The sequence below is a fragment of the Hippopotamus amphibius genome, chromosome 1 (assembly GCF_030028045.1).
Source record: "Hippopotamus amphibius kiboko isolate mHipAmp2 chromosome 1, mHipAmp2.hap2, whole genome shotgun sequence".
In the NCBI taxonomy this organism is placed as follows: Eukaryota; Metazoa; Chordata; class Mammalia; order Artiodactyla; family Hippopotamidae; genus Hippopotamus; species Hippopotamus amphibius.
The window spans coordinates 52,754,224-52,778,749 of record NC_080186.1 but is presented as its reverse complement, the minus strand read 5'-3'; the positions used below and the strand labels follow the sequence as shown (position 1 = coordinate 52,778,749).

The following is a 24,526-nucleotide window of genomic DNA, read 5'->3' as shown; positions in this document are numbered from 1 at the left end:
ACTGGCAGCCAAACAGGATGAGTGACTTCCTACAAAGGCATCCAAATGAACAACCATGTCATAAGTGAAAGTGAAAGCTTTCTTAAAGACTATAATTAAATTAAATGTAAAAAAAAAACACTACAAAGTTAATTTCCAAAGAAGCAGGCAAACATAGATTTTGTAGCAGAAAAACAAACAAAGAAAAAAAAAAAAACATAAGAAGAAAAAAGGAAAAAAGAATTCACCAACACAGCACATTTTAATACTCAGGCGTAGATATAAAATCCTATTTATATATGCAACCACAGATTAGAGGTTTCAAAATTTTTTCAATTATAAAATTAAGTTTTCTAATACACTTTTTCATTTTTATACGATTCTAAGGATATGTAATCAAATGATCAGGTAGTGTAGTATGTAAGTAGCATGTTTATACATGATTTGCTTTTAGCTCTGACTTACAATTCCATTAAGAGTAAATGCTGAGGACTTCCGAGGTGGCACAGTGGTTAAGAATCTGCCTACCAATGCAGGGGACAGAGGTTTGATCCCTGCTCCAGGAAGATCCCACATGCTGTGGAGCAACTAAGCCCATGTGCCATAACTATTGAGCCTGCGCTCTAGAGCCTGTGAGCCACAACTATTGAGCCCATGTGCCGCAATGCCTAGAGCCTGTGCTCCAGAGCAAGAGAAGCCACTGCAATGAGGAGCCCACGCACCACAATGAAGAGTATCCCCCAGTCTTGGCAACTAGAGAAAGCGCATGTGCAGCAACAAAGACCCAACACAGACAATAAATAAATAAATAAAGTTTATTTATTTATTAAAAAAAAGAGTAAATGCTGCCTTATTTTCTTTTCAAATTACAACTTAGGCAGAATTTAAATACCTTTTCTATATGTCAAAGAAATCTCCTCTGAAAGTTTCAATCTGCCAATATATCACATTTTTATTTTACTGGCTATTTTAAGAATAGTCAAGAACACATGAGAAATCATATTGCTGTTTAATATACCTTAATATAAACTATAATAAATAACAAAATATATATTACCTTCTAGAAATCATTATCTTAGAATAAATAACATTCAACTAAATCATAAACCTTTAGAAATAGCTCCAAGAGATTTAGAAAATACTGTACAGGCCAGGGACTTCCCTGGTAGTCCTGTGGTTAAAATTCTGTGCTTCCAATGCAGGGTGCACTGGTTCGATCCCTAGTTGGGGATCTAAAATCCCACGTGCCACGTACGGTGTGGCCAAAAAAAAAAAATCTACAGCCAATGTGGACAAGGACTAACAGCTGATTATAAAATAAATTATAAAACCACAAAAAAAGAAGGCTTTTTTTATACGATATAGGCCAAAATTGTCACTCTCTTCTAGTTTGTATAGGTAAGTACAAGCAAGCACATAAACACATTTCAAGAAGGGATAAGGTACGCTCTTTTTATTCTAAAGTTCTTGAAGTACTATGTAGAATGTATATTTTGGTCGCATTCTACAAATATAAAAGTGAGCACTTTAGAATGAAGGAAACATAATATTATACCACAGACTCTCCTCTACTTTTATTTCCAAAGTTTTAAACCTATAACAGAAACATAAAATGATGGTTAAGGCCAGAAGTGAACAGAAAAGAAGTTAATAAATTTTAAGTCTGATGGGGCAGAAGAGTGATGGTGCTGGACTCTTTCTGAGTTGTCCACAGACCTAAGGTCTTTAGTCCCTCTTGTGAAATTGGAAGAGGAGCTTTTCATCCTACCTAAGGTTAAACGTTCCACCTTTCCTGCACAGCCTGGGCACTGCTCTTAAAGGTTTCATCTGATGTTCCTCAGGGGTCTTGTGCCAGGCCTTTACACTCTCTCCCTGACCATCACAGCTGTTCTCATAGCTTTGATCACTGACTCATTCCAATAACTCCCTTTAATACCGTGAACTACTCTAGACTCTCAGGACAACTCTCAATAAATGCTTGTGAATGCCTGAGTGCATGTATTACTTCTCTTCTAAGAAGAGTTCTACTTACACTAGCTTATGGCTTTCTCTCCATATTTCCTAGAATATTAAAAACAAAACCTCACCATTAAAAACTGTTAAGGACTTCCCTGGTTGTGCAGTGGTTAAGAATCTGCCTGCCAATGCAGGGGACACAGGTTCGAGCTCTGGTCCAGGAAGATCCCGCATGCCGCGGAGCAACTAAGCCCGCAAGCCACAACTACTGAGCCCGCATGCCACAACCACTGAAGCCCGTAAGCCTAGAGCCCATGCTCCACAACGAGAAGCTACTGCAATGAGAAGCTTGTGCACCACAACGAAGAGTAGCCCCTGCTCACCACAACTGGAGAAAGCCCATGCACAGCAGCAAAGACCCAATGCAGCCAATAAATTAATTAATTTAAAAAAACCCAAAAAACTCTGTTAATAAAGTCTGATATCTACTCTTCCTTCCTTTTTGAGTAATAGAAACAAATATTTTTAGCTATTTTTCCAGAATAAAAATAACATTTCTCAATCTCATTTGTAGATAGTTGCACTACTAAGCTCTGGATAATGAAATATAAGCTAAGTTAAGTGCAACTTTCCAGAAGTTATCATTAAAAGGAAGAAAGCTGCGCTTCCCTTCTCTGTTCTTCTTCCTGGCAGCTGGAATAAGCTCTAACAGCTGGAGTTAGTGTCCCCTAGGCCCTGAGACGATGCAGGGAATGGAGCTCCCGCACTGAAGACCAACAACAGGAAAGGAGCTTGGGTCCCAGACACCAGGCAGTGCCCATTTGCAGATGCATACCTGTGAGAAAAATAAACTTCTGTCCTCTAGAATAATTGTTAGTATGGAGGTATCTTTGCTCATAGTTGGAACTTCATACTAACTGATATATCTTCTAAGTAGTTCTCTATCTTCTTTCTTTGTAAACTACCAAGTTAATTCTCTTTTAAGATTATGGTCAGAAGATTATTTCTTGGCCTCAATAGCTTTAACAGTCCTCTCCTGACTGTAAGAACAAGTCTCTCCTCATCTCAAGCCCTGTAGCAACACACCACAAACCTTATCTAATTCCCCTACACATGAAGGTTGATTTGCCTCATATCTGCTTTGTCAACTATAAAATTGCTTTGTACCAGCAACCCAAAACTAAACTCCACACAGGTTATTTGAAATAAATATTTCAAGAAGAGAAAAATATCAAAAAATAGAACAATACAGTCAATGCCCACACCCTTCCCGTTCAGGACTTCTGAATAATTTTACATATGCTGATATTTACCCATTCACTCGTTCATTTAATATTTATTGAGAGTGTCCTCTGTCCAAGGCATGGTGAATTAAACAAGACATGCTGAATTAAATGCACACCAAGACATGCTATTCTCTTCAAGTTATCAATATAATGAATAACCATATATGAATAACTATATAGCACTGTAGGCGTGAAAATAAAACTGAAATAAGAGAAGAACCAATAGAAATAGCTGTAGAAGACAACACCTTCAGCAGAGACAATCAGGAAAGGTTTCCCAATAAGAAGAAAAGACAGTAGGGTTTGAGCTTTGGTGTGAAAGGCTGCTTGCTCTCCAACTATATAGAGGCTGCTGTATTCACATTTCCTGTGTCTTCTTTAGTTTTTCTATCTCTTTTGCTGTCAGGTTGATACTTCTCATTTGTCAATCCTGCAGTCAGCAGGCCTGTCTAAAGTCTCTTTGCCAAGTAGTTTTTGTCTCATTCTATATGAATGCAAAATGTGATAGGTTGTAAGTGAAAACTTTATCTGCAAATTGGTAGCTAACAAGATCTTCAAGTCAGATTCATTTCTGAGTACAGAAAATGAGCTATTAGTACAAATGTACTCATATTCATTTTGGCCTCTAGAAACCACTTCTAATCATTTCTTTCATGGCTTTTGCTTAGGCTTGGAATAGACAGGATGCCAGAAAGCTAAGTTTCAGAAGCTTTAGTAACAGAACCATCAATGTTTCGTTGTATAGTATGTGCACCACGCAAGTGTGCCTGAGATAGCAAGTAGAGGCTGATATCCAATCCATGCATCACTCATGGAGTTCTCACCCTGTGAGAGCTTGTAAAAAAAGTATTAAAGGGTTCCTTTTTCCTTTGCTCAAAGGCCTTCACCTTGCTAAGTCATCTGTCTACTTCTAAGACAGTGTTTTTCCCAAAGGAGAGGCTATTCCCAATGCATGCAAAGGCATAGTTCTAGATGTTCCACGTGGTAGTAAAGAGAAGAGAACTTGAGTTTACTTCTTTTCAGGCCCATTTTGAAAGCTTAAACATATCCTTGCACCCTTGTTTATCTTTCCATCCTTTTCCATCTGAATATTCAGGTACTACTATCAAGTATCAAACCTTCCATCTTTAACTCTGCCTCCTTCAGTGGAGATGCACCCTTTTAAAACCAAAGCATCAGAAATCAGTTTCCCCCACCTAGAACTGTGAATGAAACCAAGAACACTGAGAAAAATGCTCCATAAAAATCATCTTTTCCAGAGTACTAATTGGTATCAAGATTTGGAGAAATTTTTAAAGAATCAAGAAGTATACGAAATGTTCTCTCTAAAAATTATACTACAACAATGTTTATGATGAGCTTCGATTTGTATAATAGGAAGGCACAAGGGAAAGGATGATCGTGATGATAAAAACCACCATGCGCAGGATACCTGCTCCATGCAGGCAGGATGCTGTGCTTTTTATATACATGATGTCACTCAGTCTTCTAAACAATCCAATGAGGTAGGTGCTTTCATCTTCACTTTATAGTTGAGGAAAGAGTTTCAGAGAGATTAACAAAGAAATAAATTAGGACTAAAATTATGACCCTCCAAATCCCAGGCTCTTAACCACTAACTTCTGGGTTATATAAAATTATATATGGTCAGAGACATTAGACTTTCTTAATAATATACAATTAATATTGATGTTGAATGAATAACTTCAAAACATTATTATTTCATGGAACATTAAGAAATTATTATGTATAAAGGACTATGCTGGGACCCTAATGACAGAACCACCATTTAACAGAAGAATTAGGGCCATGTTTTAACTGCAAGTTACTTTAAGGTTTGTACGGCTGACTTTTTTACAGCATGGGGAAACCTAAATAACTAGCTTGGTTGACAAAATTTATGCCATCAAAGTACAGAGAGTTAGAAATAGTGAGTATATTACCAATTGTATCTATAAGATAAAAATGTAACACAATAGACATGTAAACAAATTTCTCACAGTAAGAGTGTACTACAGTAAAGTTAACTTTCAATCTTGCACAAAGGAAAAGTAACGTACTAATATATATTTTTCATATGTAGCTAACTTTTTCAGAGTGCTTACCAGTTAAAAATCAACATATTAAATACTTTATATATTTTATGCCATATAATCACCAGGAAAAACACATGGGGTAGGTGGTATTATCCCCATTTATAAAAAAGGAAATCAAAGGTCAGACAATTTTGTAATAAGTAATTTGCTCAAGGCTACACAGGCAGCAAGCTGTAAGGCAGGATTTGAATCCACACCTGATTCAAAGCTTTAACTTCTGTGGAGTAACTCGAAGTTTGGCAAACTTTCTGGAAAGAGCTAGACGGTATATATTTTAGGCTTTGTGGGCCATATGTCTGTTAAAACTAACCAACTCTGCTAGGTTTTGTACTTCAAAAGCATTATAGACAATATGTAAATAAATGAGTACGTCTGTGTTCTAAAAAAACTTTATATACAGAAACATGTAGCAGGCCAAATCTGGTGCAAGGCTATAGTTTGCTGAATCCTGTTATAAATGATTAATTTTAAATTAGCTCACCCTGCACCAAAGGTTTGCTGGTTAAAAAAATAGAAAAGTTATTATTTTTCCTACTTGACCAAGAAACTATTCTGTTACTTGCTCTGAACACATTACAATGCATAAATCATATTACCAATTTATTCAGAAACCACTGAAAAAGCAAACACAATGAATCAATCAATTAAAAAAAAAGAGTCACAGTAGGTAAATAAACTTGTCTGCTCATTATTCTTCTGCCCATCCTCATAAGAACTTCTTTATGATTATTGAAAAAAATTTTTTTCAAGAAAAACCAGTGTTCCACTGAGTGAAAATGTCCCTTTCTTATATACTATCATTGCACTATGCAGCCCATAAAAAGAACCTTCTAAGTAATACATGTAGATGGTAGAATGATTTCATTTTCTTTAGTGAGCCACGGTTCCAAAAGAATGCCCACTTTACAAATTGAATAGATCTGGCCATTCTTTCATGCATATTCATTAGGTTACGGGTAACAATGGCTTTTCTACATCAGTTCAAAAGAGCATTTACTGAACATCAGCAATGACCTAAGCTTTGGCTATGGAGGAAATTAACACCTAAACACCTAATCTCAACACAGCACTATAAATGTATTAAGAGCCATATTCACATCGGGAAGTGATTATTTAAGCACAAACTGAATGAAATAAGAGGACAGACATATTACAAAGGTTATAGACTCCATAGAAACTGAAGAATGGGAAGCCAGCTTTTGTAGGTTCTGTGATTTGTGAAAACACAGATTATCTAACTGCCAAAATGAGTCTTCCTGAAGAACAAGCAAAACGGGAGACTAAACAACCTGCAAATGATTATATAAATGTGCCTTGGCAATCAATCAAATGCAACGTCTGTCATTTGAGGAATCAAAGCATTTAAACTTAATTTTGCACAGAAGCAGAGAGCTATTGTCAGAGATTTCACACGGCATGGATGAACAGCCATAACCAATATAATTTTGTTTGTTATTAGACTATCACTAAGTACATGTTTTTTCCCTGCAGGTATAATCAAAATGTTTCAAAGAAACATCAGATATATTCAAGGGAACACCTAGACAGGAAGCTAGTAAACTGTCCATTAAATGTAAATTTTTTTTAACCTTTTAAACCTCATGATATTTTGCTTTATGAAACTAAAAAGTGCTACCCTCTCACTCCCAGCATGCTCTTATATCTGTACTGGCTTTTGAAACACTTGAGAGAGCAAATATTGAAACCCTGAAACAGGTACAGGCAACACTGAGCCAAAACCCAAATGCAATTCAAAACATTTACCAAAATGCTAATACATTCCCATCTCACCTAGGATGAACGTGATAATACTGAATGACTCAAAATACAATTTTTTAAAATTTCACCTAAATATCTGATTAACCTTAGATACTTACCCATTCCTTTCTGGTCAGCATCAGGAGACTTGGTATTTCTTCTCCAAATGAAGAAAATTTTCAGTAATGGAAAAGAAATTTGTTTACGCTGAGAAGCCTGATTCATGCTGTGCTGTGTGTGATGCCACAGTGAGGTGTACCCTGAAGACTAATGGCACGCCTCCATTACTGTATTTTTCCCCAATTCAGCTTCATTTTGCTTGTGACTTTTTCTTTTAAATTGAAACTTTCAATATTACAGTGTGGTTTGCTGAAGAATACAAAAAACATTTTTAAGAATTCGGAACTTCAGCTTTTTTCTTTTTTGGAATATTAATTACATGTCTTTTGCCCAATTACTGAAAAGAAAGATAGTTATCAATTTGTCTTTGCCAATGGAACGGATTACTTGAGAAGATCTTCGAATATATGTAAAACTAAAACTTGTTAAAAGCACATGCTTTACACGTCTATAAAATAATGACTTTGAAAAAGAAACTCATAAAATTATATGAAGAAAATAAAATGTATAAAGCATTCAGAACAGTGCCTAGAACTTAAGTACGCAAAAAAGAAAGTAAATAAACAAAATGAAGTTTTATTTCACCATTCTGAAATGTAGCCTCCATGCGTTAGCTATCACTATAACCCACGTTTCAGAAAATGGCAAATTCTTGTGCTTTAAGTTTTAGAATCTTATTCCTCTAAAATCTGATCTTAATCCATTCGTTCTGCTTTCCTGCGTGTATCCCTTCTTGGTATAGATCATCTTTGCCCTATCCCTCCTATATGCCTGGCTTGGAATATTTCTTCAGCTTTTAGTGGATTCCCAAGTCTCGAGCTGCCATACTCCTGTCAATCCTACCAACTTCTCAAGCTCAGTCTCTTCCAGAGGGCCTTCCGGTACATCTGCTTCTGTACCTATCTACATTTTCTCTTTTTAGGAAGACCATAAACTTCTTGAGGGAGAGATCAGATTAGCATTTTTCTCCCATAGGCTTAGAACTGAATTGGGCTCCAAAATTTTTTAATGTTATATCATCACAGTGACTGAGGTTATGTCATGCTTCTAACAACCCATGGATAAACCACTCCAAGTCGTCTATAAAAAGAGTTTTACTATCTATAAAATGAGACTAATAAGACTAACTGACTTGGGATATGTTCAGAATATACAAAATATGTTCAGAATCCTTCACACTATGTAAGTATCTTAAGAGTGTTGACATATCACAAATGTAAAGGAAAAGAGATAAATGTGATATTTTTAAAAAAAACACATAACTATCTAAAGAGAACATAACAGAAACCTAAGGGTAATATTTCTTACCTTCTTTCCCCACTATATCCACCAAAACAGAGGCAGTCTCTCAAGAAAATAACTTTAAATACGACTTCATTTTTGACACACTCTCTAATTCAAATTATAATACTCTCTTTGTTCAATGCTGGATCAATTAAAAGGATGAGTGTATTACCTAAATTCATATATGCAAACTTGAAATATTTTAAAACATGAAACCATTGATATCAAAGCAGCATGAACCCATTTAAAATAACATGCTTCCAAGTAAGTACAAAAGAAATAGTAAATTCTCTTCAGACTGAGGCCTCATCCTTTATTTATCATCCTAGGTATAACTTTTTGTAAAACATGTCAAAAAGAGACATGAAATAGAAAGATGCTTTTAAAACTAACTGAATGTTGAGCAGTGAAAGTAACATAAAGACTATTACAAAGCATTAAAATACGCTGCAGTTAAAAGTGTATACAGAAATAAGAAACCTTTAATACATGCTGAATATATTTACTGTGAAAATCATGAACAGATAATCCTGAGCAGGAACACTGGAAAAGTGACACATATAACACAAATACATGTCTATTTATGAGACACGTTTACAGTGAATAACATTCTTTAAAAAACCAAGTTCATATACTTTTTAAACAAAATGCAAAAGACACAAAAATTCCTACTGACTAGATATACTCTATTTGATTTCTGGAAAACCCACTGTGGGGATTCCTGAGGGTTCTGCTGGGGTTTATGAAGCCTAGACAGTGGCAACTCATGATGGTGAGATAGAAACTAAGGAAATTAGCAGGGATGGCAGGTTACACTAAGAAAACTAAAGCACTCATGTATTTTCAATCTGGAGAAATAGAGTTTGGGATTAACATATACACAGTACTATATATAAAATAGATAACCAACAAGGACCTAGTGTATAGCACAGGGAACTCTACTCAATATTCCATAATAACCTAAATGGGAAAAATTTTGAAAAAAAAACAGATATATGTATATGTATAACAGAATCACTTTGCTGTAAACCTGAAACTAATACGACATTGTAAGTCAACTATACTCCAATATAAAATAAAAATTAAAAAATCAAATCAAATAAAGGAACATCCTAAAATTAAAGGAAAATGAACAAACTACTCTAGGGACTCTGATGAAAAGCCAGGAGGGTCCACAGATATTCAGGATCATTCCTATAGCTGCCTTGTCAATACAAGTTTGAGAAGAAGTATTAAAAAGATGACATTGAGACACTTGAAAGCAAGTCCAACTATAGAATGGAAAGAAAAACAATATGGACAGTTGTCACTACAGGGAATCTGTGACGCATCCATTTAAGAGATATAACCTTTCCTCTAAATCAAAATCACAAAACTGGATACTAACTAGATAGCTCAGGACTTCAACACTAAGATCTTCAGAAATTATATTTTAGACAAAAGTTCTGGCTCAATTATTTTGACAGCATAGCCAGGAATAAGGTTTGCCAGCTTAAATCAGGAATGCAGCATGTATCCTGCCGTTGCAGTAGAAATAACCTAATTTGCGTGTGCACTGCTGAAAAGAAAAAGGCTACAATGTGATGTCTAACTCTTTGAGTTTACAATTTGCCTCCCTTAGGCAATAAATGCATAGACAAGAAGACCCCTATTAAGTCTAAATATTCTGTATCTTACTTGGATAAAAAAGAAGCTCTGATGTTAATAAATTAATTTTCAGAAGTCAGGACAAAAGCATACACTAAAGACAGCATTTTACTGCATGAAATTATATTACCAACCTAGCAATGATTCAAAGAACCACATGCTACCAAGGAAGTTTCTGATAATACTTCCAAGTGCTGAGCCCCCACCCCTAATGAATCTGAATGTGTAGGTTTAGATGAATGGGACCTCAATCACAATCAGCAAATAATACTTATTTAAGGTGCTATCTTACAGTTGAGAAAAAGCAGCCTTTTGTTTACTACTGTGATATCTTAATAATATTCTGCTTTTATCTACAATAAAATGCTGAATGATCAGTTTTTTAATAATTAATCAGAATAACTCTGTTCTAATGTAAAGCATCCCCTTTGATTGTGATGAAGTCACAAATGACAACAACAATAATAAATGTCCACGAGATCTACTTCTCAGATGCATATCTGAGAGGATACTGCGTGAACACAGTGTTAAGAATTTTGGCACTGAAACTACTAGTATATTCCTGACAGTCTGGTAAACTGTTCCACTTTTCAAAAACATTATAGGGATGATTCCAGCTATAATACACATGAATTAAAGGTTTATTTCTAATACACAATTGCCTTGCATGTGCATATGTACCCTCACTCTCTGACTTAAGATAAATGCCTTAGCTTACTATTGTTCAAACCTGTAAAACAACATTCTGCACCATCACTAAAACAGCTTAAGATTGCATTCCCAAAGAACCCCAGATCACAGAGGCACAGATCTCTTACCTGGGAAACCCCCTTGGACCATTGCTGTACCAGTGTTCCCTTCAGGGTATCTGCATTCCTGATAAACATTCAATGCTGGAAGCAGCTCAAATCCTTACCACAGACTCTGTCCTCTCTCTTCTGTCGACCTTGGGCCTATTTTTTCCCCCTCAGATTTTATTCTCCTTCAGGGCAAATTGTCAGTCTATTTCTATCGTGAGAAGCAATCAATTAAGCTAATTTCCAGCTACCCCTCAAGCTAACAGTCACATCTGTCAAGTAGGTGAGCTGCCTGGGAAAGCCTGCCGGGAGACGCAAAATCCCGGTTTCCAACATCTGACCCTCGGATGCTTCACACTGCCGACTGTGGCACTCGGTTACCCTGCTCGCATCAGGATGATAGCTCTACTCCAGAACAGGAGGCAATATAAACACAACCATTTATTTTGTGGCCAGCTTCAATTAATATCATTTTAATGACCCCGTTTTCCTGCTGAGAAATAGCTCATCACATTAGTTGCATCTTTCTAATGCAGATTAAAATGAAACAGCAGTCGATTTTAGCTTATCTGAAGTGAGGGGAATAGTCATCAACTTACTCTGTCCTATTGCTCACAGCACTGAATCATTTTTATAACAAAGAAGCTGGTGAGCCGCATGGAACACGCATATCCCCCAGCGAGATTCATTTGTGTCTCAGTAACATTCTAAACGTGCAGTAAAGATTCTATTTAAGCAGTCAAGTCTTCAAGTTAGCTTTCTGAGAAGAAGAAGAAAAAAATCATGGGGGAAAACAACCCCAAAAGCTTCTGAGAAATCACTAGAGAAATGGTTGAGGTTTCTTCAACTTCACTTAAAATGCTACACTGCACTGCCTACCCCACCCCAAATCCAATAGACCTTAATGTAATCATATGACCAACTGTAATTGCTTCAGAATTACTTTTCTATCAATCACTACAGTATCTTCTGACCTCTCTTTGTAAAATGTAGCATAAGAGATCATCTGTCTGATCACTGATTAAATAAATGAATGGGTAATATAAGATCAAGAACACCTGAACATAATTTAAATGCTTTTCAAGAGATCTTAAACAATACATTTCTTTACTTCACTTCCAATAAATGCATCCAGTTATTTCAAGGACTGAAGCTTTGGAAGTTTTCAGAATAAAAAATCAACTAAAAGAGAAAGCAATGTTTACCAGTCTTCAATTATAGGGCTAGAACAAGAATTCTACTTATTTTACTTAATTATAAAGACAAGGGTCCAGAAAAGGATAATTAACTACAGGAAATGAGAAAAAGAATTTATAGAGAACTGAAAAATTAAACTTTAGCTTTTATGTCAATCTTCCCCTCCTACTTTGCAGTGTCAAAAAAAAAAAAAAAGGAGCGAGCAAATACATTCATACCTTTAGTAAAATAAACATGGAGATACCACTAGAAACCACTAATGAACGCTGTTTGCTCATATGAAGTGAATAGTTTTAACATTCTTTAAATCCTTGGTAATAATTGCTGTTGATTGTAGTGACATCTATTGGCAAGGTAGAGATCAACTACAGAGCCCACAAGGAAACAAACAGAAAAAATATTTATACCAAAATAATGACCAGTTGCTCAATAAATCTTCATTAATCAGGAGTGAACCTCATGTTAAAAACCAGCATCGTGCACATAGGAAGGCACTGAAGGGAGAGACTAAATATGGCCCTGGAGTGAGACCTAAAGTCCAGTACTGACCTCAACAATAACCAACTCTGTGACTCCGAGCAAATTAATTGCTCTGGGTCTTAGGATTCTCGACTGTAAAATTAGACCAGTTGAATTTGGTGGTTCTTAAATCCCACCACCATCAAGGAACTCACTGATTAAGACACTTTCATTCCCCTCTTTAATTTGCTCTTTGATTGCCCTCCTCCTTTAACAGAGATCTTTTTTATAAGTTTTAACTCTCCTTTACAGATGTGGTTCTTTAGTGTAAGATGATGCTTAACTTTGAAATAATTTTAACAGCTTTATTTAGTATAATTTACACAACATAAAATTTACTCAAGCACACAATTTAATGATTTTTAGTAAACTTATAGAGCTGTGCAACCATCACCACAATCCAGTTTCAGAACATTTCTACCAAAAAATTCCTTCAAGTCCAATCCAAACTCACACTCTACGTAACTGCTGGCCTGCTTTCTAACTCTAAAAATTTGTTTGCTTTATATAAATGTAATCATACAGTATGTAGTCTTCTGCACCAGGCTTCCTTTACTTAGGATAAGGAGCATGTATCAGTATTTTGCTCCTCTTTATGACTGAAGAGTATATTCCATTGTATGGATATACAACATTTTGTTATCCATTCACCAGTTGACAGAAATTTGGCTATTTCCAGTATTGGGCTACTATGGATAATGCTGCTATGAACATTCACGTAGAGTCTTTGCGTGGACACATGTTTTCATTTCTCTTAGGTGTGTGCCTAGAAGTCGAATTGTTGGGTTCTATGATAAATCTATGTTTAACTCTTTAAGAAAGTGCCAAACCGTTTTCCAAAGTGGCTGTGTCAATCCACATTTCCACCAGCAGTGTATGCGGGCTCCAGTTGTGTGTCTGTTTTTTTTAAAACTAAAATCATTTTGGTGGATGTGTAGTGGCTTAATTTGCATTTCCCTAATTAATGACATTGAGCACCTTCTCAAGTGCTTATCAGCCATTTATATATCTTCTCTGGTGAAACGTCATTTTATGCTTTTCCCATTTTTAAAACTTGAATTGCTTCTTTTCTTATTATTGAGCTGTTTAAGACAAAATGCTTTTTCTCTTCCAAATAAACATTGTTATATAAAATTCGAGTGGATCAAATAAAGTAAAAAGTAGAAGTTTATTTTCAAAACTCCCCTCTCAAAGCAGTTTGACTTACATGCGTCTGCACTTCTTTGGATGAAAAAATACTAGGGATTCTATAAAGTTCAGCTTTGGCCTTAGAATTTGACTGAAATCTGCAATCTGGCTTTGCTTCCAGAAGGCCAAAGATCTGAGAGACATGTGGATATCATTCAGGCACCTCTGAACCAGTGCAAGATCAATGATCCTGGGGAAAACAGATTAACAATAAAAAACTAAACAGTGTATTAATGGCAGTGATTCAAACAAGGCTTATATTTCTATTCACTATTATTACCTAGGTTAGCATTTGTGATGTTACCTGGAATGAAAAATTTCCTTATGTGCTTGATATGTTGAAATTTTATCAGCTTATTGAAGTATAAATGTTTGTTTACTATCACAAGAGTAAACTACCACAATAATTAAAGATAAGAATAAAAGCTAACTTTTATATTAAAATTATTAAATTTCTAAAAGGTTAAGTAGAAAAATATATTGACAGTTATATGAATATATATTGAGAATTAACTCTGCAAAGAACATTACAACCTTTGTGAATCAACAAATGTTGATTTCACTGATTTTTTTTTTTATAAATTTATTTATTTATTGGCTGTGTTGGGTCTTCATTGCTGCACACGGGGTTTCTCTAGTTGTGGTGAGCGGGGGGCTACTCTTCATTGTGGTGCACAGGCTCCTCATTGTGGTGGCTTCTCTTGTTGTGGAGCATGGGCTCTAAGCACATGGGCTTCAGTAGTTGTGGCACATGGGCTCAATAGTTGTGGCTCACAGGCTCTAGAGTGCAGGCTCAATAGTTGTGGCGCATGGGCTTAGTTGCTCCATGGCATGTGGGATCTTCCTGGGGCAGGGCTCGAACCCACGTTCCCTGCATTGGCAGCCGGATTCGTAACCACTGCACCACCTAGGAAGTCCTTCACTGATTTTTTAAATATTAAATACTACAAAGCATAAAAATAGAGATTAAGTCATGTCACAAACTTTGTAGGATTGTTCAGCAAGCCAGCACTCATATTAAACAAAGTAATCTTTAAAAGCTGTATTTTCAGTTTTTAAATTCTATTTGGACCATGAATTTTTTTAAAAAATTTATTGAAGTATAGTTGATTTACAATATTATATTAGTTTCAGGTGTACATAGTGACTCAGTATTTTTATAGATTATACTCCATTTAAAGTTAATAGAAAATACTGGCTATATTCCCTGTACCATGCAATATATCCTTATAACAGCTTACTTATTTTATATTTAGTAGTTTGTAGCTCTTAATCCCCTACCTGTATCTTTCTTCTTCCCTTCTCCCCTCTTCTCTCTCCCCACTGGTAATCACTAGTTTTTTTTTCTATATCCGTGACTCTGTTTCTGTTTTGTAATATTCATTCATTTTGGATCACAAATTTTTCTCAAAAAATTCTCCTGTGTATTCTTCCTACACTGGAAGGAATGAAATGAAAGTAAAATATCAACCCTACAACATTGAAATTCCATGGGAAGGAAAAATGACAAAATCATAAACAAATACTTCTAAAATAATTTCACCTTTGGTCCAAGGAAAACAAAGAATAAGAAAAGAAAAAGTATCAAAGAAAAATGAAGTACTCAATATCTTTCTCTTCTAATGATCTCCATTGAAAATGAAAGTAAAACATGTCACAGTATCCAACAATGATCAAGGAACTGTCAGTAGTAGACAGTGTTAACAAAATATTGTCCCAAGGAGGCAAGAATACACAATGGAGAAAAGATAGCCTCTTCAATAAGTGGTGCTGGGAATATTGGACAGCTACATGTAAAAGAATGAAATTAGAACACTTCCTAACACCATACACAAAAATAAACTCAAAATGGATTAAAGACCTACATGTAAGGCCAGACACTATAAAACTCTTAGAGGAAAATATAGGCAGAACACTCTGTGACATACATCAAAGCAAGATCCTTTTTGACCCACCTCCTAGAATCATGGAAATAAAATAAAAAATAAACAAATGGGACTGCATGAAACTTAAAAGCTTTTGCACAGTGAAAGAAACCATAAACAAGACAAGAAGACAACCCTTAGAATGGGAGAAAATATTTGCCAATGAAGCAATGGACAAAGGATTAATCTCCAAAATATATAAGTAGCTCACGCAGCTCAATATCAAAAAAGCAAATAACTCAATCCACGAAAGGGCGGAAGACCTAAATAGACATTTCTCCAAAGAAGACATGCAGGTGGCTAACCAACACATGAGAAGATGCTCAACATCACTAATCATCAGAGAAATGCAAGTCAAAGCCACAATGAGGTATCACCTCACACCAGTCAGAATGGCCATCATCAAAAAATCTAGAAACAATAAATGTTGGAGAGGGTGCGGAAAAAAGGGAACCCTCCTGCACTGTTGGTGGGAATGTAAACTGGTACAGCCACTATGGAGAACAGTATGGAGATTCCTTAAAAAACTAAAAATAGAACTACTGTATGACCCAGCAATCCCACTGCTGGGCATATACCCTGAGAAAACCATAATCCAAAAAGAAACATGTACTACAATGTTCACTGCAGCATAATTTACAACAGCCAAGACATGGACGCAACCTAAATGCCCATCAACAGATGAATGGATAAAGAAGATGTGGCACATATATACAGTGGAATATTAGCCATAAAAAGGAATGAAATGGAGCTATCTGTAATGAGGTGGATAGACCTAGAGTCTGTCATACAGAGCGAAATAAGCCAGAAAGAGAAAAACAAATACTGTAACTCATATATATGGAATCTAAAAAAATTGTACTGATGAACCCAGTAACAGGGCAAGAATAAAGATGCAGATATAGAAAGTGGACTTGAGGACACAGGGTGGGGGGTGAATGGGAAGCTGGGATGAAGTGAGAGAATAGCATTGACATATATACACTACCAAATGTAAAATAAATAGCTACTGGGAAGCTGCTGCATTAACACAGGGAGATCAAGTTGATGACTGGTGAAGACTTAGAGGGGTGGGATAGGGAGGATGGGAAGGAGTTGTGGGAGGGAGGGGATATGGGGATATATGTATAAATAGAGCTGATTCACTTTGTTGTACAGCAGAAACTGCCTCAACAGTGTAAAGCAATTATACTCAAATAAAGAGCTTAAAAAAATTAAAAAATAAAAAAAATATTGTCCCTACATGATAATGTTAAACCTCAAAAACTAACTTGTAAAATTTAAAAAAATTAAATTATAATAATTTTTGGATAAAATTTTTAATACATACGTATGCCAGAATGTCATTCTGTAATGGCAATATTTGGCAAACACTGAAGAATGTTGTATTCTATTGATAAGAATAAACAGTAGCAGCTAACAGTTCTGGAGTACTTCCTACGTGTTACTTCCCATATAAGCATGTTATATACACCATTTCTTCTAGTCTCTCACAAGCACCCAATGAAAGGAGTACTATTATCATCCCCATCTTACAAATGAGGAAACAAAGGGAAAGATACACAACTTGTTCCAGGTCAGATGGCTAGAAATGCTTACAGATTAACTGACTTAAGGCTATAGTATGTATTAGTTTCATATAATATATGTTGATCTAATTGCTACTAGCGAAAAATGCAGCAGTAAACTTCCTTGTATGTATATGTACACACACACACATATAATCACACGAGCAACAAATTCCTTAGGATATATCACTGGAAGTTGAATATTTAAATTTTTTATATGTGCTGCCAAATGGAAGTACATAGAAAGAGGTACATGAATTCAAATTCCTACCAACAGTATATAAGAACTTTTTTTCTCCAACCTCTTCAACAATGAACAACACTAATTTTTAAAATCTAAAGTAATCTGATAGGTCAAAAAAATCTGATTTTTTATTAATTTACATATCTCTCATTTTTAGTGAGGCTGAACAGACTTTTTTGACTTGTTGCTCAAATCTATTACATAATGTTTGATATTTGCTTAGTTTTCATAGTTGTACATCTTTTTCCTCTGAATATATATATACAAAAATGTGTGTATATATTTTTATATATGTATGTTTTTAATTTTTATATAAACCAATTTATTATTATTTTCTTTTATAGTATTGTTACAATAATATGAAAGTCATTTCCCTGAATAAAGAGTGTATTTTTTAAAATCTTAGACTTTTTATAATATTTTTATGGTTTCAACTTTCAGAAGTACATGATTCTTTTGGAATTAACTTATAATTTTTGTGAGAAGTGAAGAGCTCTACATTTTCTCCCCAAATGATTACATATCCCATTGTTTACAGAATAATTTATCCTATTTCTACAATTTCAAAAGAATATTTTTTATATTCTAAAGTCTGAATAGACACCTGGGTCTATTTTTAGATCATTTCAGATGTAAATACTAAACTGATTTAATTACTATAGTTTTAAACAATATTTCTAATCACAAGTGCTACTGGTACTCTGGGCAGGATAATTCTTTACTGTTTGAGATTATCCCATACAATACAGTTCCCTTGGCTCCACAACTAATAAATACCAGTAGACTACCCCATCCATTTAGACCAGGGGACACTTGGCAATGTGTGAAGACATTTTTGGTTGTCACAACTTGGGTAGAAGGAAGAGGCTACTAGCATCTAGTGAGTAGGGACCAAGGATGCTGTTAAACATCCTACAATGCAAAGGTCAGTCCCCCACAAGAAGGAATTAAAGGTTAAAATGTCAATAATTCAAGGTTGAGAAAAACTGTTTCAGACAGCTCAAAACTCTCCCATTCATTCCTAAAACTCCAGACTGAGTTTGAGAAACACCAGTTTAAAATACATTCAGATACTAGGGAAGTGCATGTTCCCCTTCTCTCAATATTTTTCTTTTCCAAAATTGCCTAGCATTTCATTTCCAAATCAATGTTCAATGAAATTCTCATATTAAAAAAAAAAAGCCTATATACACTTAGGATTTAGATTTGAATTATGTTAAACATGCTTCAGGACTTCCACTTAATAGGCAAAATGATGCCTATTTGAAATTGCGTGTGTGTGTGACAATGTTTCTGTGTATCTGCACACATTTTTCTTCAGGGTGGGTTCATAGTTTTCATCACATTGCAAATGAGTAAATGACTCAAAAAGTTATGAGTTGGACTTCCTTGGTGGCACAGTGGTTAAGAATCTGCCTGCCAATGCAGGGGACATGGGTTCGATCCCTGGTCCAGGAAGATCCCACATGCCATGAAGCAACTAAGCCCGTGAACCACAACTACTGAGCCCATGTGCCACAACTACTGAAGCCCTCGAGCCTAGAGCCCGTGATCCACAAGAGAAGCCACTGCAATGAGAAGCCTGAGCATCGCAAGGAAAAGTAGCCCCCTTTTGCCGCAACTAGAGAAAGCCCACACACAGCCACAAAGACCCAGTGCAGCAAATAAATAAATTAAATAAATAGAAAAACATTTTTTTAAAAAAGTTATGGGTCACTGCCATGATTTGCATTTCTAACTGTATTATTACTGGATTTTTAAAAAGTTTTTCTGTTATTTCTATTACAAAATTTCTATCATATTTTCTAAATAGATAATACTGATTAGATTTTTTCATATGTGCAATTAATATATAGCCTGACTTACTGTTGCCAAAAGATTATTTTAGGTTTTGAATTTTTGAAATTGACAACTGTATTATCTGTGAATAATAAGTTTTTCTCTTTCTGGTTTTGTTTTTATTTGAGCTGAGAAGAGGAGGTGATCTTATTGCATTGCTAGATTCTTGAGAACAATGGAGTTATCAGGCATCCTTGTCTTTCTCCAAACTTCAATGCAGTTTTGGGGGCATTTTTTTATAAGAGGAAGGGAGGTTTGGGACAGGTTCCCCAGACCACTCCATGGGAACACGTGAAGATTATTTATGAAGTCTTTTTAAAAATTAAAATATATGTGTGTGTATTTGATATATGAATGTAAGGAATTTTTGAATAAATATGGTAAAGAAGAGTGACTGCCAATGAGCAGGGTTTGGGGAAGGGGCAGTGATGAAAATGTTCTAAATATTCTAAAATTGATAGTGGTATGGTTGAACAACTCTAAATATACTAAAAGCTACTGAATTGGACACTTTAAGTAGATGTATGGTAATGTGGATTATATCTCAACAAAATTGTTTTTTTTTTAATTTAATTAATTTATTTATTATTTGGGGGGGGGTACACCAAGCTCAATCATCTGTTTTTATACACATCTCCCCGTATTCCTTCCCTCCCTTCACAGGCTTCAGTAGTTGTGGCATGTGGGCTCAGTAGTTGTGGCTCGCAGGCTCTAGAGCGCAGGCTCAGTAGTTGTGGCACACAGGCTTAGTTGCTCCGCAGCACGTGGGATCTTCCTGGACCAGGGCTCAAACCCATGTCCCCTGCATTGGCAGGCGGATTCTTAACCACTGTGCCACCAGGGAAGTTCTGGATGAACTTTATAAATGAGTAACTTATCAAAGCTCACCTAAGTTAGATTAAACTGCACTTTGGAATTACGTGTATCTCATGTCAGTGATCTCTATAACACAATCATCACTTCCTGGTAGGCCTAAAGCTTGGATTTCAGCCGTTCACTTCCCAGTCCTGGACCATGGGAAAGTTATGTAATCATACTTTCACCACTGTAAAAAGAAATGCTTGTTTGGGGACAATAAGAATCTGATAAAACAGTGAACCACGTTGCTTTTAGTTTTGGCCAGATGAGCGGAGTATTCATTTAATAAGAGTTAAGGGACAAAGAAAAACTCAAGGGATCCATATCACGAAGAAATACAGGAAAACTAGAGGCTTTAGGTTCACTACATTTTAAATGTGAACCATCTCATAGCTCCATACAGTTCAAACCCTTCTGGAGAAGGTTAATAGTAAAATCAATGGGAAGTTAAATGGGAACAAAAATGTACACTGGGAAGGGAAAAAAAGGGGAGCAAAATGAATGGAAAGTCACATTCACAGCCCAAATTTGCTGTGAGATGTCATAGTTAGAAGATGACTTTGATATTAGAAGTCTATATAGTAAATTCCCTACATAGAAACCTTCAAGTTGTGAACTTTCAAAGATGCCAACGTGTGTTCACATGTTCAATCACATAAGTTAGTTCACGTGTCTGGCCTATATTGTCACGTGCGTGCATCCTCTGCAAGTGGTTGTGCTTTTGTGTTCTTTACTGTACAGTACTGTACAGAGTACAGTAGTACAGTATCTTTATTTCAAGCAAGATCTGCAATAAGACACTTCATTGAACTCCTTGCTGTGCAACAGGAGGAGCTTACTAATGAAGACCTGACGGAATTGAAGGCCCAGAGAAAGGACAAAGAGAGAAGAGGAAGAAGAAGTAACTGAAGAACCAAAGAGATTCATGGTGCAGGAAATGGCAAGCGGATTTTCTTTATTTAAGGAGGCACTGCCAGTTTTTGAGGCACAGGACCCAAACGTAAAATGGTACACGAAGGCTGCAGCAGCCGTTCAGAATGCAATCCAGTGCTACCATGTCATCTATGATAAGAAAAAAAGAGCTACTACTCAGACATCACTGGACCGTTTTTTTCAAGAGGATAGATAGAATTGAATCCAGCAAGGAACCAGAACCTGTAGAATCAACGTCAAGTGTTAGTGAAATTGCAGTTTGTCCTCCGTCTCCTACTGCTGATGATCTTTCAGCTCTACCTCTCCTTCCTCCTCTCTCTCCTCCAGTCAGTAACTCTTCTTGCCTGTTCACTCGATGCCAGCCCCTGTATGCCTATTGTGCTATAGTACTGTACTTTTCAAGGTACTGTACTGTAAGATTAAAAATGTTTTTATTTTTTGTTTGTCTTTTATGTATTATTTGTGTGAAAAGTATTATCAACCTATTATAATACAGTACTACATAGCCGACTGTTAGTTGGGTACCTAGGCTAACTTTGTTGGACTTACGAACAAATCGGACTTACTCAGAACGGAACTTGTTCATACGTGGGGGACTTACAGAGGACTTACTGTATCAGAATTCAGTGTAAATCACTGCCATTCCTGAAACCCACTAATGCTGTGAATGTGTGCTGTGAACACACATGTACACCTAGTCTTGGAACTCTTGGGAACTGCCCTGCCTATCTAATGACATCAAAGTGATAGTCACTAGATAATCCCAAATCACTTTATTCCTATTTCTGGGATAGTAATGTTTTAAGTAATGGGAAGAGTAGACGATAGACAGTACCCGCTCTGAAGTCAGAGTGTCAGGGTTTAAACTCCATTTCCGCTATTTCTTAACTGTGTAATTTTTGACATATTCCTTAATTTCTCTGAGCCTGTTTCTTTATTTGTATACTTAGAGACCTCACAAAGTTATTATATTGACTGAGTTATTAATACATATGAAAACCTGGTACATAGTAAACCAGAGTGTTTACTAGGTATCACAATCCCTATACAAAGTTCTTTTTTTTTAATTATTATTATTGGCTGCATTGGGTCTTCGTTGCTGCGCATGGGCTTTCTCTTGTTGTGCCCAGTGGGGGCTACTCTTCATTGCAGTGTGTGGGCTTCTCACTGCAGTGGCTTCTCTTGCTGCAGAGCACCAGGCTCTAGGTGCACGGGCTTCAGCAGTTGTAGTGCACGGGCACAGTAGTTGTGGCTCGTGGGCTCTCGAGCATAGGCTCAGTAGTCGTCACGCATGGGCTTAGCTGCTCCGCAGCATGTGGGATCCTCCCAGACCAGGGCTCGAACCCATGTCCCCTGCATTGTCAGGCAGATTCTTAACCACTCCGCCACCAGGGAAGTCCCTATACTAATTTCTTTAAATGCTTTCTCCTCCAATGCTCACAGCAATCCTATGAGGCAGGTTATTATAAGACATCCCCTCTCCTCCATACAGATGAGAAAGTGTGAGCCATGAAGAGGTTAAGAAACTTGTCCATGAATTCATAACTAAGTGGTAGAGCTAGGATTAGAACATAATCCAAGTCACATGCTTAAACCAGGTTTCCTAACAACCTTGCAACTATGGGCATTCTAGTATCCCAGAAGTTATGAATAAGCAACAAGTTATCTCCCCTCTGCTGCAGCTGCCCTAATAACTATATCAAAACAAGGGATTATATTACACAAGTGCGCACACATATCAATCGTATCCACCATGTGCTGCTCTTAAGAGGTTGAGAATCGAGGCACTGCAGTACCTTTATCAAATTTTGTTTCCGTGCCTTTGTAATCTCCCTTCCAGGCTGGTGACCCCAACAAGAAAAAATGGAGCTATGTTTCATTTATCTCACAGCAAACTCACTCAGCACTGTTAGTGAAAAGCAGCTGGTTTTCAACAGAGACTGTCGAATAAATGAAAATAGGTGAGAAAGCTTTCTGTAAAATCACAAAGTACAAACCAAGTTTTTATAAAGTCAACTTGTTTCATAAATATATTTCATTTATATATTATTACATTTAGAAAAATACAGTTATAGTCAACTCTATAATGCTTATTGAAGACTCACAACATGCCAGGCTAAAGGCCTTATCACCTTGTTTCAAACCTCATCACAACCCCTTTGAAGTAGGTACCATTATTTTCATAGAAGAGGGCATGCTTAAGGTCACACACTAGGACATACAGGAGCCAGAATTTTAACTCTTTCAATTTTTATATCAAACTCCTTTTCTGTATTATAGAAGGAAAACTATTATTTTAAAATATACAAATTTCAAAAACCATGAAATTCATCCATTCAAATGCATAATCCTGTAGGTTTTAATATAGTTACAAATCTAATTTTAGAACATTTTCATCACCCCCAAAATAAATTCCATACACAACAGCAATCAGATCTAACTACATATACTTTATGTGCATAAAAGTTATGTAAGTTCTTTTAAATAAAGTCTCCATTAAATATATGTGTGAATGTATATTTGATACAACTAATACAAAAGAGCATCATGGAACGACATCTAAAGGAGAAATTATGACTTGGTGGGCCTTCTGTAATTTTGCATTGGCAATATCACCATCCGTTTGAGTAGGGCAAGTAACCAAGAGCTAACATCTACATTCAACTCTGATTATTATGGGTCAAACTTCAATTTCAAGGACTTCTTAGCATTTTTTGTATTCACAACCAAATAGTAAGACTAGGAGGGAATGCAGATAAAAGTTTACCATCAAGCTGCCTTTGATATTCACTCTGTTATATTAGTGTCAAAAACAAAAGCTTAGGAAAATAAAGTCACAAAAGTTTAGGAGATGCAGACTTTTTTTTTTTCAGCAAGATATACTCATGCACATTTTTTAAGAAGCCAGAGCACTGTAATTTGATAATTTACAACAATCATTAAAGCATAATTTAATAAATTCTGCATCCACCCCAAATAATAAAAAGGGACTCACTGTCGGTAAACGCGTATTCTTCTTCAGTGTCATCACTGTCATCAGATGGAGCTTTGTAAGGAGGCGGCAGCTTCACTGGAGGCGGAGCAGTTCCTCGCCTCTGAAGACGCAAAATTGAGAGAAGGGTTAACTGACTTTGTACAACCTCTTCCTCAATGACAAACAGGATACGAAGATAATCTGTAAATATTTTGACTGTATCCAACTTCCATCATATCACTAGGACTGTAAAACAAATACAATTTATTCTCCGATGTTTATTTTATTATATAAATGTGACTCTGTGATGTAAACACACCAATACAGAAAAGAGGAATCCAAAAGCATAGCTTTTAAG

The 24,526-nt window shown here is 36.0% G+C and overlaps 1 protein-coding gene across 6 annotated transcripts in view; it reads right to left on the bottom strand.

Moving 5' to 3' along the window:
- PATJ (PATJ crumbs cell polarity complex component) overlaps positions 1–24,526 on the bottom strand; it is a 335,749-nt gene that overhangs the window by 161,955 nt on the left and 149,268 nt on the right. For all 6 annotated transcript variants that reach the window (XM_057712781.1, XM_057712798.1, XM_057712772.1 and 3 more), the window contains exon 27: positions 24,190–24,289. In XM_057712781.1, the coding sequence (XP_057568764.1) occupies positions 24,190–24,289 (100 nt within the window). The remainder of the gene's footprint in view (positions 1–24,189; positions 24,290–24,526) is intronic.